The sequence below is a fragment of the Salminus brasiliensis genome, chromosome 7, assembly GCF_030463535.1.
Source record: "Salminus brasiliensis chromosome 7, fSalBra1.hap2, whole genome shotgun sequence".
NCBI classification, from domain to species: Eukaryota; Metazoa; Chordata; class Actinopteri; order Characiformes; family Bryconidae; genus Salminus; species Salminus brasiliensis.
The window spans coordinates 8,009,795-8,024,930 of record NC_132884.1 but is presented as its reverse complement, the minus strand read 5'-3'; the positions used below and the strand labels follow the sequence as shown (position 1 = coordinate 8,024,930).

The 15,136-nt window shown below is 40.9% G+C and overlaps 2 protein-coding genes across 4 annotated transcripts in view; one reads left to right on the top strand and one right to left on the bottom strand.

The window, feature by feature from the left end:
• ical1 (islet cell autoantigen 1-like) overlaps positions 1 to 4,362 on the top strand; it is a 24,327-nt gene extending 19,965 nt beyond the window's left edge. For all 3 annotated transcript variants that reach the window (XM_072683684.1, XM_072683682.1, XM_072683683.1), the window contains one exon: positions 344 to 4,362. The gene's annotated coding sequence lies outside the window, so the exon portion shown is untranslated. The remainder of the gene's footprint in view (positions 1 to 343) is intronic.
• Positions 4,181 to 15,136, bottom strand: part of fam117ba (family with sequence similarity 117 member Ba) — a 13,201-nt gene continuing 2,245 nt past the window's right edge. The window contains exons 2-8 of the mRNA XM_072683685.1: positions 13,798 to 13,937; positions 13,542 to 13,625; positions 12,444 to 12,554; positions 10,318 to 10,461; positions 8,886 to 9,117; positions 8,284 to 8,404; positions 4,181 to 8,107 (exon numbers count right to left, since the gene is read on the bottom strand). Coding sequence (XP_072539786.1) covers positions 7,819 to 8,107; positions 8,284 to 8,404; positions 8,886 to 9,117; positions 10,318 to 10,461; positions 12,444 to 12,554; positions 13,542 to 13,625; positions 13,798 to 13,818 — 1,002 coding nt within the window. The 5' untranslated portion in view covers positions 13,819 to 13,937 and the 3' untranslated portion in view covers positions 4,181 to 7,818. The remainder of the gene's footprint in view (positions 8,108 to 8,283; positions 8,405 to 8,885; positions 9,118 to 10,317; positions 10,462 to 12,443; positions 12,555 to 13,541; positions 13,626 to 13,797; positions 13,938 to 15,136) is intronic.

Here is a 15,136-nt window from a genome sequence, read left to right as displayed (position 1 = left end):
GGGTGCACTTTCTTTTTTTTTGTCCTCTGTGGTCAAACAGAATAGGCTATCCAGTAACTGAACATTTAAATGCTTTTCACAAAACCATTATTATTAACATAGACAGGTAAAGAAACTCAGTATTATTAATTATATTGGTAGTTATGGTTTTAGTAAAAGTCTGTGCAGGGTCCAGTCGTCTCACAGGCTCATCACAGGTGGCTCCATGGTGCTTGAGCTAGTCTGCATTGAAAGGTTCTAAAGGCAACCAAAAATTGGTTCCTTATTTGGCTTTTTTAGTCTTAAAGAGTGCTATATGATTGTAAATCCTGCTGCTAATCTCTTCTGCCCTATTACTTTCTAGAGGATTGGGACTGCATCCCATCGGGACTCCCTGCTTCATCACTGTACAAGAAGAAAAGAAAGAGCCAGATATTCCCTCTACCAAAAATGAGTCCCACCGAGCCAAGGATGGATCTGGAAACCCGGACCCACATTCCCATATTCCAGATCCAAAAACGTTCTGGAATATTTCATTCTCACTGGGATATCTCGGTCTCCGTTTTTCTATGTGTGTTTGTGTATGTGTGTGCGTGAGGGTGTGTGAGTGTTTGTGCTAATCTACTGTACATTTCTTTGGGGTGGGTTAAATGGGTTTGAAGAAAACAACAAAGACTGCACTCTACACTATATATCCATCAGTTTGTCAAAATATGACTGCCTGTTACGGTTGAAGTTGTCAGAAGAGCACATGTGGAAGCAAATGAAGTGAAAAGCTATCGGTCACTTAATTTCTCCCTAATACGGGACCTACACTGTACTCTACACTGTATAGCCGTGCAGTTCCTGAACCTGGGAGCTCGCTGCAATCTTGAGGAGTTTGTATATAATCACTATCTATGTCTGTATTGTAAACTAGAATCCTGGAATGTCCAGAAACAGGGTCACAGAATCAGACGCAAGTGTATTTTTAGTCCGCTGTGGATATCCTAAACTGAGAGTATATGCATCAGAGATATTTATTTTTTAGGGAGGTTCGTGCTATCCTTGTCTATTTTCATCAGGACGTGTTACCCTGTGCACTGCGATCTGTTGGTCTGGGTTCGAGGTGACTGAAGAGCAGAAATACACACTGTCCAGTTAAGCATGTTACCAGACAGATGACCTATAATTAAACCAGCGAGAGAACTTAGCAATTTAGCAAGCTGGCTAAATGTGTGAATGGTGTGTTAAAGGAATGGTTTAATCAGTAATGCTCATGTTGCAAAAAGCGAATGGAATGGCAGTGACGTTAATGATAATTGGTGGCGTCTTAATGTTCGCTGTGTGAGTGTGAGTGAGTGCGCGAGAACGCTTTATATAACAAATATTTATTGAAAGGAGTTGAATTCAGTGTTAAAGGGTCCATATCCAACACTTTTTTTTCCTTTATTTTATTCTTCTAGTTCCACATTTTTTATTAATATCAGATCTGGAGGCATTCTGAGTAGTTATGTTGAGTACATATCCTTAATGTAATTAACTAGTCATATTTTACAGTTAATTTACATAGAATATCACTCTCTATCTATAATTACATTTTTGGTGAGAAGTCCAATTACATCTACCATCATTTATTCAGTAGTAGAAATGGTAATTCCAGCTAGGTCCTCTTTTGGTAAATGGATTCTGACTAGTGCAAATGCTAAGCCAAATTATCGCTAGTAGCGGTGACTATGATGTAATGTGCATTTCATGGGTAGGCAAGATTAGATATGTAGTAATAACATTTGTATCGAAACCTTAAGTTTATATTAGTCACAATTACAGTGTAGAAATCTGGAATTACAATTGTACTGGCAGAAAAATCATCTTAGATCATTTTTAACTAGAACATTTGAATTAGAGTTAGAGTTTGATTCCATGTAAATTAATAATAATGTATGACTACTCAAAATTACATTAAGCATATGTAGTCCTGGCAGTAAGACTAGTCAGAATGGCTTAGTAGACCCACAGATCTGATATTCTTACTAGTAAAATATCTGCATTACAGAGATCTTGAATTTTAGTTTTACTAAAAAATTAGTGATGTCTACGTTTCCTAATATCTCCATAGTCCAGGCTGTTGTTTTACTATGCCTTTAGTAGTAGTGCTGCAGTCACAAAGCAGTACTGCCTCAATGTAAATATGAATGGGCAGGGCCTAAAAACGAATTAAGCTGAATAGTTGGATATATGTAAATATGGTGGCTGAGGTGACGTCACAAAAGCGGGATGGGCTGGGGAGTGGATGGTACATTTTACACTACATTTTTAATATAAAACAAAATGAGGAAAATCAGTTTGTAACGATATGGACCCTTTAATAGTGCAAATACAATTCTGGATGCTCAACTGGTGTAGAGTTGAAGTTATAGACAGCTGACTGTCCTCTATGAGCAGCTGAAGTTTGTTTCTGCTCTGAAAACTAGGCTGACCAACTGAACAGTAGCTCAAAATCAACCAATGCATTTTCATTTTAAACTAGAATCAGGGATATCAGGAAAATGAGCCCCTTCCCCCATACACAGCCAAGGATGTAAAGAACACCATCCATCATTTTAATGCTTTAACTGTTTATATTTCACTTCAAATAATGGTGAAGACTGAGTCAAAAAGGTGCTTTTTCTCTGTGATTACGAGATGCATTACATAAACACTAGCGTTTAAAAGTTTGGTCACAGTTAAGTGTATAAAAGAAGGAAAATATGCTCGTCCTGTACATCGCTGCTCTCAAATAATGAGTAGGACCTCATTTACCTCTGGCCACTTCATGTGACCAGTATCTGGATTGTATCCTGATAAGATTTTAGCCACATGCCTTTACACTGGGTAGTCAGCTGTGTCTCAGACCACCTCCTGAAGTGGTTTGAGTGATCGGATTTGGCCAAGCCACATACAAGTGCAAGTGTAAACACTCAAGACTCATTTAAACCAATACAAATCTGATTACTCAAACCACTTTAGGAGGTGGTCTGAGACACATTGGAGCCACATGTTATAGCAGTGTACATGCAGGCGTCTCTCCAAGACGCATTCAACAACCAAAACCTTTCCCAGTACAGCCGAAACGCCAGTAATCGTCGTTGTGCAGGAGGGAGGAATTTGCCTATTCCAGATTTCAATCTGACTAACCCGGATTTTACAAATAGACGACTAAATAATTGTGTATTATGTATCATTTCATGTAGTTCTTGTGTATCGATGATGTGATATTATCTCTCCAATATTAAAGTGCATTTATTAATGAATGTAATATAATCATATGATGATTGAGTCCCAACTTTTAAATGCTAGTATAAATGAATATAAAAAAAAAACAAGAAATCCCTGCTTGTGGCTTTAACCTATCATACATGTATGGAAAAACTTTAGCACCCCTGAAGTGAAAGTAAATACATCTACAGAGAACACACTTCTACACATTTTGGGGCACATTTATTATTGATTACCTATTTTAACATGTTGAGATGATAAAATATAAAATGTGGCATGTGCAAAGAATATGGCACATGTAAAATGTTTTTTTGCAGTGTTCAATTTAGCAGGTAAATAGGAACTGCTCTGATGTTGGCAGGAGCACAATCTTTTTTTATTTAGAAAGTCAACCTATGCAGCCTATGACTGCATAAATACAATATTGGAAAACGTTAAATAAGACCATATACGAGTATTAGTAAAAACCATATATATATATAAAAACTCATATCTGACTTAACTTGAGTGTCATAAAAGGCCTGTTTCTGGAACTAAGCTTTATCTTCTGTTAAACTGGCTTCTTTATTAAGGTGTGCTGTAAAAACTACTAATATGTGATCCATGGAATGGACTCTAACCACCAGCCCGAGGTTTTTAATGCACAAAGAATTTGGTGTTGTCATGTTAAGATCTAGGCTTATCTAGATCGTTGTGTATATTGGCTTCGGGACGTTCCACGTCCTTTCTGGAGCTACAGGACTGGACGTTCCTGCACTGGACTTATGCAAACAGATAACCGTCAGCTTTACACACACCGTTCCTGCCTGATGCACATTTACTTCTCCTTTTTGAAATGACAGAATGACAATTCCTACACTTTTCTTCAATGTTGCGTTGTGTGTGTCGGTGTGACTGTAAAATCCTTTTTTTTTTATAAACTTCATCATGAGTAAATAGAAAGAATGTACACAGGCACCATCCGTGGCTGCTTTCAACCCTTTTATTTAATGCAACTTATGCCTTTGTTATAGTTTAAATTAAAACAATGGAATTTATGGATGGAGTTTGGGGGGTGGGACACTGGGCAAATGAGATCTTTACAGTGGCCGTGCCGATGTGATGACTGACCAGGCGGTAAATAAAACTCTAAAAAAATTTATTTGAGCAGATTTGTGTGCATGGGTCTTGTTTTTACAGAGCTTCAGCAGAGAAATCCCGGTATGAATGGAAGGCTTTAGAACAGTGCATCAAAAACAAACAAAAAAAAAAGTCACTTAAAACAGGACAGTTCACACACAGCAACTATTATACATTAAGCACTAGTGAAAGGATTTGGCTCGTCTGAATGGAATAACAGCCATCTGTCTAATTGAAACACTTCAGTATTTCTCATTTTAAAGGTTTTAAGGCAATGCACTCGGATCCTTTTAACACTTGCCTGCGTTGATTTTGTTTGTCTGTTGTTGTTTTTTTGTTTTTTTTTTACTTTATTTCAAGGAAGAAATGTAAGCTTCACAGTATGATTCATGGAGTCATTGACAGTATAATGATGCTACAGTTTCTGTACATCAGTACACAGTTTGCTGGACACAGATTAGGCATAGACGTGGACTGCAAATGAAGTGCAATTTCATTGGTTTTTTCATCGAAACTCCTTTTCAGTCTGGATCTTGGCTTAATCCATGTCCTGGGAACCAGCACTCATTCTTTTCACCTCCTCCAGGTCCTTCCCTACCTCTCCTTCTCTTCATTCTGTCCTTTTTTTTCCAAAAATCTGTCCACCCCACCCTCATACTCTACAGGCCAAGTGCCCCCTCCCCCAAGAGACAGTGAATAAATAGTAATACATTTATTAACATAGAACTAAAGGGTCTGACTGCATGTCTACTCTACTGCGATACTGTATAAAACTTCACTGCTTGTTCAAAAAAAAACAAACAAAAAAAAAAACAACAACAAATCACTGCTTGTTTCCATACATTTGGCCTGTAGCGTATACAGTTGCAGTCAGGAGTTTACAGACACTCAGTGTGGACATGAATGTTGTGGCAATCTTGGGCTCTCAATAGTTTCTGATTGTCTTAAATGTGCATCTTTAATAGGGAAAAAGCCACAAATCTGGTGCACTAATGTACATTCACAGATATTATTAATGCAGTGGTGCTGAACAATTCTACAGGTCTTTTAACCTGCCATGGCCTCTTAACCTCTTGCTAGTGATCATGATTGACTATAGTTGCTTCTCTCTAGCTCATCTGTGCCACATTAAAAAAGATCTGTGCAGATCTGAGAAGGGTGATCACAGATCTACACAAGCCAGGAATGTCTTTACAATTCCAAAATCATCAGTTCAGACACAAGTTGTTGGCAGGTGTAGCTACTTCGCCAGCGTCTTTCCACAGATGGTAAGGAACAACCCAAGAATCACCAAGGCTCAGGCCTTCCATGAACTGGAGGACGTCCTGGACCTACAGTCAAGAAGGTCCATAAGTTTCACAGCTAAACACATGCACAAAAAAATAAAGCATTCTGGAGGCTGAAGGTTCTATGGGCAGATGAGACAAAAATGTTTGGAAGAGTAAACATAAAGCATTTTACGCCAAGAACACTGTAGCAACTGTTAAGCATGGTGGTGGTAGTATTGTGCGCCGGGGCTATTTTGCAGGCATGCTGCACCAAGTGGATAGATTAATGAAGAAGAACTGCCAAAGAAGTGCAGCTAGACAGTTAAACCTTGGACACCATTGGGGTTTCCAACAGGACAATGGCCTGGAGAGCAACACATTTCATTTGGGCAAAATATCCAACCAGAATTCTTCCAGAAGCGTTTTAATTGCATCTCAATATGGTGCAACTTGCTAAGGAACAGGTAACCAAATATCAAAAGTGCTGTGTGTACATTTTGACTCTATATGTGTCATTTTAACTGTGTTAATTTCAGAAAGCCCACAAACCTTTCCAGGAAATTCATGTCCATGATGAGCATATGTAAACTGTAAGCTTCTGACTGCAAATGTACATGAAATCTCCTAGGCTACATTTATTTCACCTGTATCTAACATTTGAACATCTCTGCATCACAACAGACTCTAATTCCCTGTTCCAACCCACAGCAGTAACAGTACATATATATATATATATATATATATATATATATATATATATATATATATATATATATATATATAACATTTATATATATATATATATAACATAGTTATATATATATATATAACATAGCACCAAGTTCCCCCGTCTGACCAGCGGTTTACATGAAGCGCATGTAGAGTGAGGGACAAAGTTCTGTACACTTGGGGTAAACCAGGAGCCGGCATAGGTAAGGGCGGGATGGGAGTGGGCGGGGTTTGCTACAGGCGGTTTGTGAGCGTCAGGCACGTTTTTGTTAAGTCCATCTCATTCATTAGCTACATTATTCCTCATGTTACTGTACACGATGCACTCGCACCACCTCAGCCGAGAGCAGGCACAGTTGTGTCCCAGGTTCTCCTTGCTGACAGTCTTAAGAAGTCACTTCCACTCGCGTTAAAGGAGGCGTATTTACATAAAGAAACGTGGCTCTCGAAAGGCTTCGATGGTACAATGCGGAAAAAACGTTGCAAATGTAAAAAGCAGTGCAATGCCAAAAAATGCTCTCTACTTATATACAGAACACATCTGGGATAAGATCTTTTCCTAAAGGGGTACTCGCACTCCTCAACCTCATCTCTATTGGTTACATCTGCAGCATTTACGCCATCAACAAAGGTCATCATTTTGGTGGGTTTCTCTTTATGTAGTTAAAAACAGTTCTGGCCTGAAGTTTCTGGACTGAATTGATTATTATTATTATTATCATTTATTTATTATTAATTAATTTTCTCCCTAATTTTAGCTGAGGCAATTAGCTCCCGACACTAGGAGGGTGGGGACAAACACATGCCTCCTCCAATACATGTGAAGTCAGCCATCGCCTCTTATCAAACTGCCACCAGTGCAGCATCACTAGGCAGCCAAAGTGCTCTGAGGAAAGTACCGGGTCCCCAGCTCTGATACATCAGCCAACAGATGCCTGTGCCTGCTAGCATCACAGTGGGAACGATGTGGGGAGAAAGCAAGGCCAATTGTGCTCTCTCGGGCTCCGACTGCTGATGATTCTAGCTCGCGATACGCAGGCATTAGTGTCAATGCCTTAATCTGCAGACATTTTTTTACTTTCTGACATAATGTGTCCAAATTTCATGATGAATTGACCAATAAGAATGCTCCTAAATTACTTGGAATAATTTGTTTTGGAGATGAAACGTTTTGCGTGACAGTGACGATATGCTACAGATTCTGCAGATTCCATAAAGATCAGATCGAGAAGCATTCCTTTAATCCCACTGAAGTACCGTGACGTCTCTGTTTGTTCTCACATTCAAGTTGCAGGTAAACGATCCGGATCATTTGGATGAAGAAATCGAGCCCTGGTGCGTCACAGCTTTGAGATGTTCGATTCAAATGAGGAAAGAGCCTGTTTTTGGGATGATGCAGTCAGTTTGTCCACCTTGAGATAATGAGGTTCCTCTGAGTGGTTGAGAACATAGAAGCAGTTCCAGCGTTCAGCTGCCAGAGGGAAGCCTAGCCCTCTGGCTCCTCCAGATGCCGTGGGAGGCAGGGGGACTGGCGGCCACGGGACAGGACGGGTCCGAGAGAGGGCGACAGGCTGCGCACGCCAACCCCACCCATGGGGACCAGGGAGGGCGAGAGGCTGCGGTAGGCCACCGGTCCGCGGAAGCTCAGCTCCTGGGTGGGCAGCAGGGGCTTCAAGATACTCACCAGGCAGAAGGCAGAGCCGCTCTTGGGGATGAAGTTCACCTTGTTCCTGTCGGGACACAGGTATGGAGGGATCTCCTGGAGAGGCCTCGGCCTGAAGGAGGAGAAATACAAGGAGAGGGAAAGCATGTCTGATTATTGCACACTTTTGTGGGTGTGGGTCTTCACACAGGCCAAGTTCCTTGGTTTGAGATGGGTTATGGAGATAGGTGCCATGTGCTAGATATGGTGTGATATACAGTGGAAGGTAAGAGTGGAGGTTCTACTCACTGATTCTCTTCGAAGACTTTGACTTTCTCACAGCCTTCTGGAGGCTCACGCTTGAACATGTAGCTGTTGTTGGGTTTCGGGGAGGAGGCGTACTTAGGTAGGGGGGAGTAGGGCCCGAGGTCTATGTATAGAGAAAAACAAGTGCTTGGTCACAAATTTTTTCACATGCAGGTGCTGTAATATGGTCACTAGGGTAAAACTGTTTGGCTATGTGGCTGCTATAGTAACCAATGTGATTGATGGGATGCTGCTTTGTAGTTGTTGTTTGTATTTTGCTGGCAGTTGCCAGAGTGTTGCTATACAGTTGCTATAGCATTTGAGGGTTTTTATGGTGTTGCTTAGGTGTTCCAGGTGGTTGCTATGGTGGTTGATATGGTATTTGAGGTGGTTTAAAAAGTGGCCCAGTTTCGTAATGTGTTGCAAAGTGGGTGCTAAGGTGTTGCTCCAGGTGGCTGCCAGTACAGTTGCTAAGGTGTTTCTTGGTGGTTGCTAAAATTGGTTGGAAATTCAGGTAGTTGCTATTGTGTCTCGGGTGGTTGACAGGTGGGTTTCTAGTGGTTGCTGCGGTACCCCACGTGGCTGGTTGGGTGTGTGTGTCTCACCTCTTTCCCTGCTCTCACTGAGTGTGTCGTCGTTGGGCAGTGGACTGTTCCCCACCGTGTCGTTCAGGATGCTGAGGTATGAGGGTGACACTGAGTCGGCCCGGCTGCTGCTGTTGCTACGGTTACTGCCCAGGCCCCCGCCTGAGGGTGTCTGGGTGTCGATGCTGCGCGTGCTGCTGCTGCGCTGGGGGATGGGCGGTGGAGCGCGGTGTCCATCGGGAACGTCCTGTGGCTAAAACACAAACACACACACACACATTCTTGTAAACATCAATCATGTGGAGACTGAGCTACTGTTGTTTTTGTGGTTAGTTATGGGGATGTACACTGATTAGCCATAAAATTAAAACTACTGACAGTTAATGTGAATAACACTGATCATCTCGTTACAGTGGCACCTGTTAAGAGGCGGGATACACATTTTAAGCAGAGAGTGAAAAGTCAGTATTGTTAGTAAGTTAATGTGATGGAAGCAGAAAATTAGCAAGCGTAAGGAACTGAGCTGCTTTGACAAGCGTCAAATAGTGATGGGTAAATGACTAGGTCAGAGCATCTCCAAAACATCAGAAACATCATGCAGTGGTCAGAACATACCAAAAGTGCTCCAAAAAAGGACAACCAGTAAACCGGTGACAGGGTCATGGGCGACCAATGCTCACTGATGCTCATGGAGGCCTCACCTCACAATGTACAAGACTGAAAGGACCTGCTACTAATATACTAAAAACACGAAATGCACGATATGGACAAAAGTATTGGGACACTTGCTCATTCACTGTTTCTTCAAGAGTATTAAAAAAAGAGTTTATCCTGCTTTTTTGGAGTAACTGTCTCTACTTCCCAGGGAAGGCTTTCTACTAGATTTTGGAGCATTGCTGTGAGAATTTAATTGCATTCAGCAACAAGAGCACTATTGAGGTCAGGATGTGGAATGATCTCCACCCTATTCCAAAAGTATTGGATAGAGCACCAACCACCATTCCAGAGAACACAGTTCCTCTGCTACACAGCACAAAGCCGGGGGGCTTTATACCCCTCGCATTAGGCATGGTGCCAACAGTTTTAGAAACTTTTGGACATATAGTGTATGTATCATAGGGATTTTTGGAATTCAATGCTGTGCTACAGAATATTACATAACATGACATAACATCTCAAACGCTAGGGTTAGGCCGATTGCTCCTTTAAGAGTTATGCAGGACACTTCAGTCTGAAGTGATTCAGCATCGAGCTGGTTGAACTGCTGTAGGCAAGTCTGGTGTTGCATAACTTGCACAGTATAACAGTGTTTCTCCCTGCATCAAAAGTATAGCCAGACAAGCCTATACTAATACTATGTAGGGCCTGATTGTGCTCCCAAAACAGCCTCAAATCAATTACATGGGTTCTACAAGATGTTCAGGGAGTCTGGTCCATGTTGACGAGGACTTACAATGATGACCTCATCTCGCTCTGGGGTGTCTCGTATGATGATGCGCTCAATCTCCTGGTTGAGGCCCTCAATGCTGTTGCGGAAGCGAGGGGGCGTGGACTTGGAAATGGGGATAGGGATCAGGATGGTTTTAGGCATCTGAGACTGGAACACAGAAGAGAATGCAAAGAGCTGTAGATACATTTGGTGATAATGGTTTATGAATATGCAACTACATGATCTAGACACATTATGTCAAGTTTTTTAAGATCTCTGGTACATATCTGGCACCTGTGTTGTTGCTCTATTGTTTGCCTTGTTCTCTAGTTTTTTCCACCTCCCTTCATCTCTCACCAACTTTCCCTTCAAGGAGAGCATGACGAACTGTTTTTAATCTTTGACACTGAGACATTATTTCCAATGCAAATCGCAAGGTTCCTGCTGCAAATCAGAGCAGGAAACTTTGCAGAAGGCATCAGACCGAAATGTCATGCTATGTCAATGTCACTCAGCAAGCTGCCATTCTATATGAATCATTTCCTACTTGTACATTTTGGAGACAAGCAGGGACATTCTGTGAAAAGTGCAGATTTGAAGTGTTCTCTACTGATCTACAGTTTCTACGAACAAAGGATGATATCTTATTATCAGATCTGAATTTGATGAAAATGCATTACTGTGTGTAGGAGACAGCAGAGTACACATTTGTTTTGCTAAATACTTTCAAACATATTTTTAAAAGAGAATTTTTCTTATACAACCAACCTGAATACCAACCTGCTACCAAAAACACTGTAAACTGTGTTTCTAGCATCAGCCATTCTGTTGATATGTTATATGAGTTGTCATAGTCACTATAAAGTAAATCACTCATATTAAAATGTTCTTCATAAATAAAGCAGAAACAATTCATTAATGAATTCAAAATTTTAATATTCAATAAAAGTATATGTTGTTTAAAACAGACAAGCCTTCCAACTTAAATGTGCAAAGAAATATCTAGAAAGGGAAATCTATTAAAAAAGTACTGGTTTGTGACAATACTAGAATCGCTGTTGGTTTTGTATCAAATTATCTACAAAAGGCTGTCCTTGTAGAACCTGCACCCATCCAGCACTATGTTGTTAAAAACAATGAAAAAACATTAATGCTGTTTGTTGAAACTACATCCCATTTTGGGGTTAAAAGATGTTTAAGGACTTATTAACATTTTTTTACTACTTGAAAAATATAGATTTTGACCTTTCACTTTCAACCAAAATGGGACGTAGTTTCAACGAACAGCACTGATGTTTTTTCATCGACATATTGCTAGGTAGGCAATATTTAACCATATTTAACTATATTTATTTTGTGCCATGTTTCGTCACTGTCTGACAAAAGCAAAGCATTGGATTGCAGACTCCAATCTATCAATATAGGATAAAAAATTAAATTACATTCCATTTATATAAAATCTTTAATTCAGCTAAATCATCTTTTTTATTCAATAAGAATTTTCTAGAAAAAGAAAATTTAATTATTGTAGTAGCAAACACGAGGCACTTATGGCATAATTTCAACAGAATAAATAAACAAAAAAGTAAAGTACAGTATAATAAAGTATTTTGACTAAAGAAGTAAATGTAAATTAATGAAGTATTACATGAATACATTAAGAAAGAAGGGCTAGTATTACGGAGCGTACAGTATTCTCTTGTGTAGCTCCTCTCAACACACTCATAAGCACTGTGTTTAGAACATGCTCCGACTATGCTGACCTTGCATGTATGAATTATGAGGCCGGTCTGTTTATGAGGTTATAGCACCTCATACCTAATGAATTAAACATAAGGCACACATACGCACACGGCTGCTCTCTCTGCGGAACTGGTGCTATGACGGATGTGTTGACGCCTGTTGAAATAGTCAGGCCTATTATAAACCAGGCTGCTGTCCCCTGGGTACGTCCCCTTGTCTCTGCTTCTCTTCGAGCAGTTCAAGGAGTCTCATAACTGGGACGACTGCATGGGAAACTGGGCCGCTCTACAACTCTCCAGACGTCCGGCCTACTTCAGTCAGCCAAGTTCAAAAAAGGCCAGGTTATGGGGGTTACTGATATAAGCTTACACAAGGCCTGATGATTGGATGTTGGCCATGATGCTTACCTGTGATTGGATAATAGCATGGTTGCCATTGAAAGGCGATTTGCGCTCTTTGTCCCGCCGGTGGCGACTGCTGCGTTTGCTGCGCTGAAGCTGCTGCCGCAGTTTCGCAATCTGGGGATGAGTACGGGAGATTAAAAATGGAGCAGCGGTATGAAGGTCAAAATGTACTTTAGCTGCCTTTCTCTGCTAGAAGCTAAAATCAATCAGGCTGCCTCTAGAGAAACATCCCAACATGGACAACTGCAAAGCCAAACAATATGGTTGAAAATCTTATAAACTTATTTTTCCATTCCATCTAATATCACTAAAATTTTCCAGTATTTTCACACATATGCTACATGGACAAAAGTATTGGGACACCTTATTCTTCCAAAAATGCTTTTGTTGGAGTAACTGTCTCTACTGTCCAGGGAAGAAGGCTTTCTACTACATATTGTAGCATTGCTATGAGGTATTTTATAGCCTTCAGCAACAAGAGCTCCCCAGCTTACCCCAAAAGTATTGGCTGAAGCACCATCATTCCAGAGAACATAGTTCCACTGCTCCACAGCTCAATTGCTTGGGGACTTTACACCCCTCTAGCCCACACCCGGCATTAGGCATGGTGCTTATAGGTTCATGTTTATCTTCTCTAGAGAGTCCTGTTCTATTGGCATTAGACTGGACCAGCTGTGTGTCAAGATCTGTGCCAGCAATGCTTGCAACTTAAAGTAGCTGAATGCATTCATTAGGAGGGGTGTCCACAAATATTTGGACATTGCGTATTTTCTCATTGAGTCTTCCCTATCTGACTTCCACAGCACTTGCTTCCTTGTCTGGGGAACTCATCTTGCTAGATGTTCTGTAGCATACATTAAGCGCAGTTTTGTAAGGTTTCCTTTCAGATTATGCTTGTGTAAGCAATGCTGCACAGTGGAACGGTGCACCATGACATCAACACTTGGATTCTTGTAGCCTTTTCCTGCCTTGTGGTCACTGATCTTTTCAGATCTTTAGACAGTTGTTTCGGCCAAGTAATTTTCGCCAAGTGTGCCCAAACATTTTCATACAACTGTTATCGTTTTATGTCTCAGACCTAAGTTGAATTCCTCCTTTTACCTCTTTCAGTTGGTCTGTGCTGCCACAGGAGGCTGAGCGCTTATGGGAGCCTCTCCTCCGCTCATCTACCCAGGCCCTGGGGGTCTAGAGAGAGACAGAGAGATAGAGAGACAGGGATGGAGAGACATGGTTAAAATAGTTTCAGAGTTCAGGATTGTTAACAAACAAATCCACGTTCCCCTTGGGGTAAACATGTAAACACAAGAAAGACAAGCACAAATGAACAATATCATTATGATGCCCAGTTATTACCTACCTGGGTGGCTTTGTCCCTCATCGAGAGGGTGGGGTGGGCGGAGCTTACTTGCTGCTGCCAGTTCCCTGATAGGATGAGTGAGTCCAGGAGAGTGTGTGGCCTCAGATTTCAACTAGATACAGGGCTGTAATGGGGTGTAGCTGAAGGGGAAAAGGAGGAACTGGTTACCATATTTTGATCATTACTGTTAATTGATGCTGCAATCAATCGCCTATTAGTTTATCTTAGTGCATCACATTTTGCATGTCTGCCTCTTTTTTCTTTTTTTCATTCATTATCATCATTAAAAATAAAGATCATTAAAAATATTAATTTTATGATCCCTTGATTAACCTTGTCAAAATCTTATAAAAGCATTATTTCAGTTTTAAATGTTTCTGCAATTTATTAGAGACAATGTCTCAAAGCACCTTTACAGAACTCCACACTCCACGGTAGTATCTAACTGTAGTCCCTCAGTCTAAGCTCCAGGTTGGTCATAGCCTCAGTTTAGACAGAAGAAACCCTAGCTTAAGCAAATGTTAGCTAGTCGACTCGCTAGGATTTGCTAGCATTAACATTAGGTCAATTATAGTAAAAATTCATTCTGTAAACTGCTCATAAAAAAAAAGAAAATGTGGCTCGGTGGTGTGGGGCAGTGGTGGCTCAGCGAATAGAGCACTGGGCTATTGATGACAGGTCTGTGGGTTCAATAGGCTCGGCAAGCTGCCACTGTTGGGCTCTTGAGCGAGGCCCTTTGCCCTTCCTGCTTTCCAGGCACGTGTGCTCACTGTCACTGTGTGTGTTTGATCACTAGTGTGTGTGGGTACGGATGGACCAAAGGTGGAGGCCAAGTTCAGTCTGAGTTCAACACTAATAGTAAATATTCTAATGTGTGTACTAATACACAGAGAAAAGTGGTTTAGGTTATTCAGGATATTCAGATGCAATTATGTTACTAGTTATGCTAACAAACCTACCTAACAATAACGAGAACTCTTTAAAAAGCTAAAATGCTAGTCAGTTGGCTGGCTTCAGCCGAAGCTGAGGCCTTGCCCAGCCTGAGGCTTCTGCTATCCTCAGTGACTATCCTCAGAATCCAGATAAGGGCTCAATATGCACATAATACACACTATTCCTCAAACCCACAGGCATTACCGACAGTAAACAATAAGAGATTTGGGGATATAGGTGCTGTCAGTCAAACATTTTATCAGACTCCACTCTATCTTAAGCTGTTTTTCTCTCTTGTGCACTCTCAGAGCACTTCACACCATTCACTGAGCTACTGAAGTGCACTTTGTTTATGGAGGAAGAAAAGCAGGCTTTGTTTACAGATGTCACATGGTGGATAAAGAGA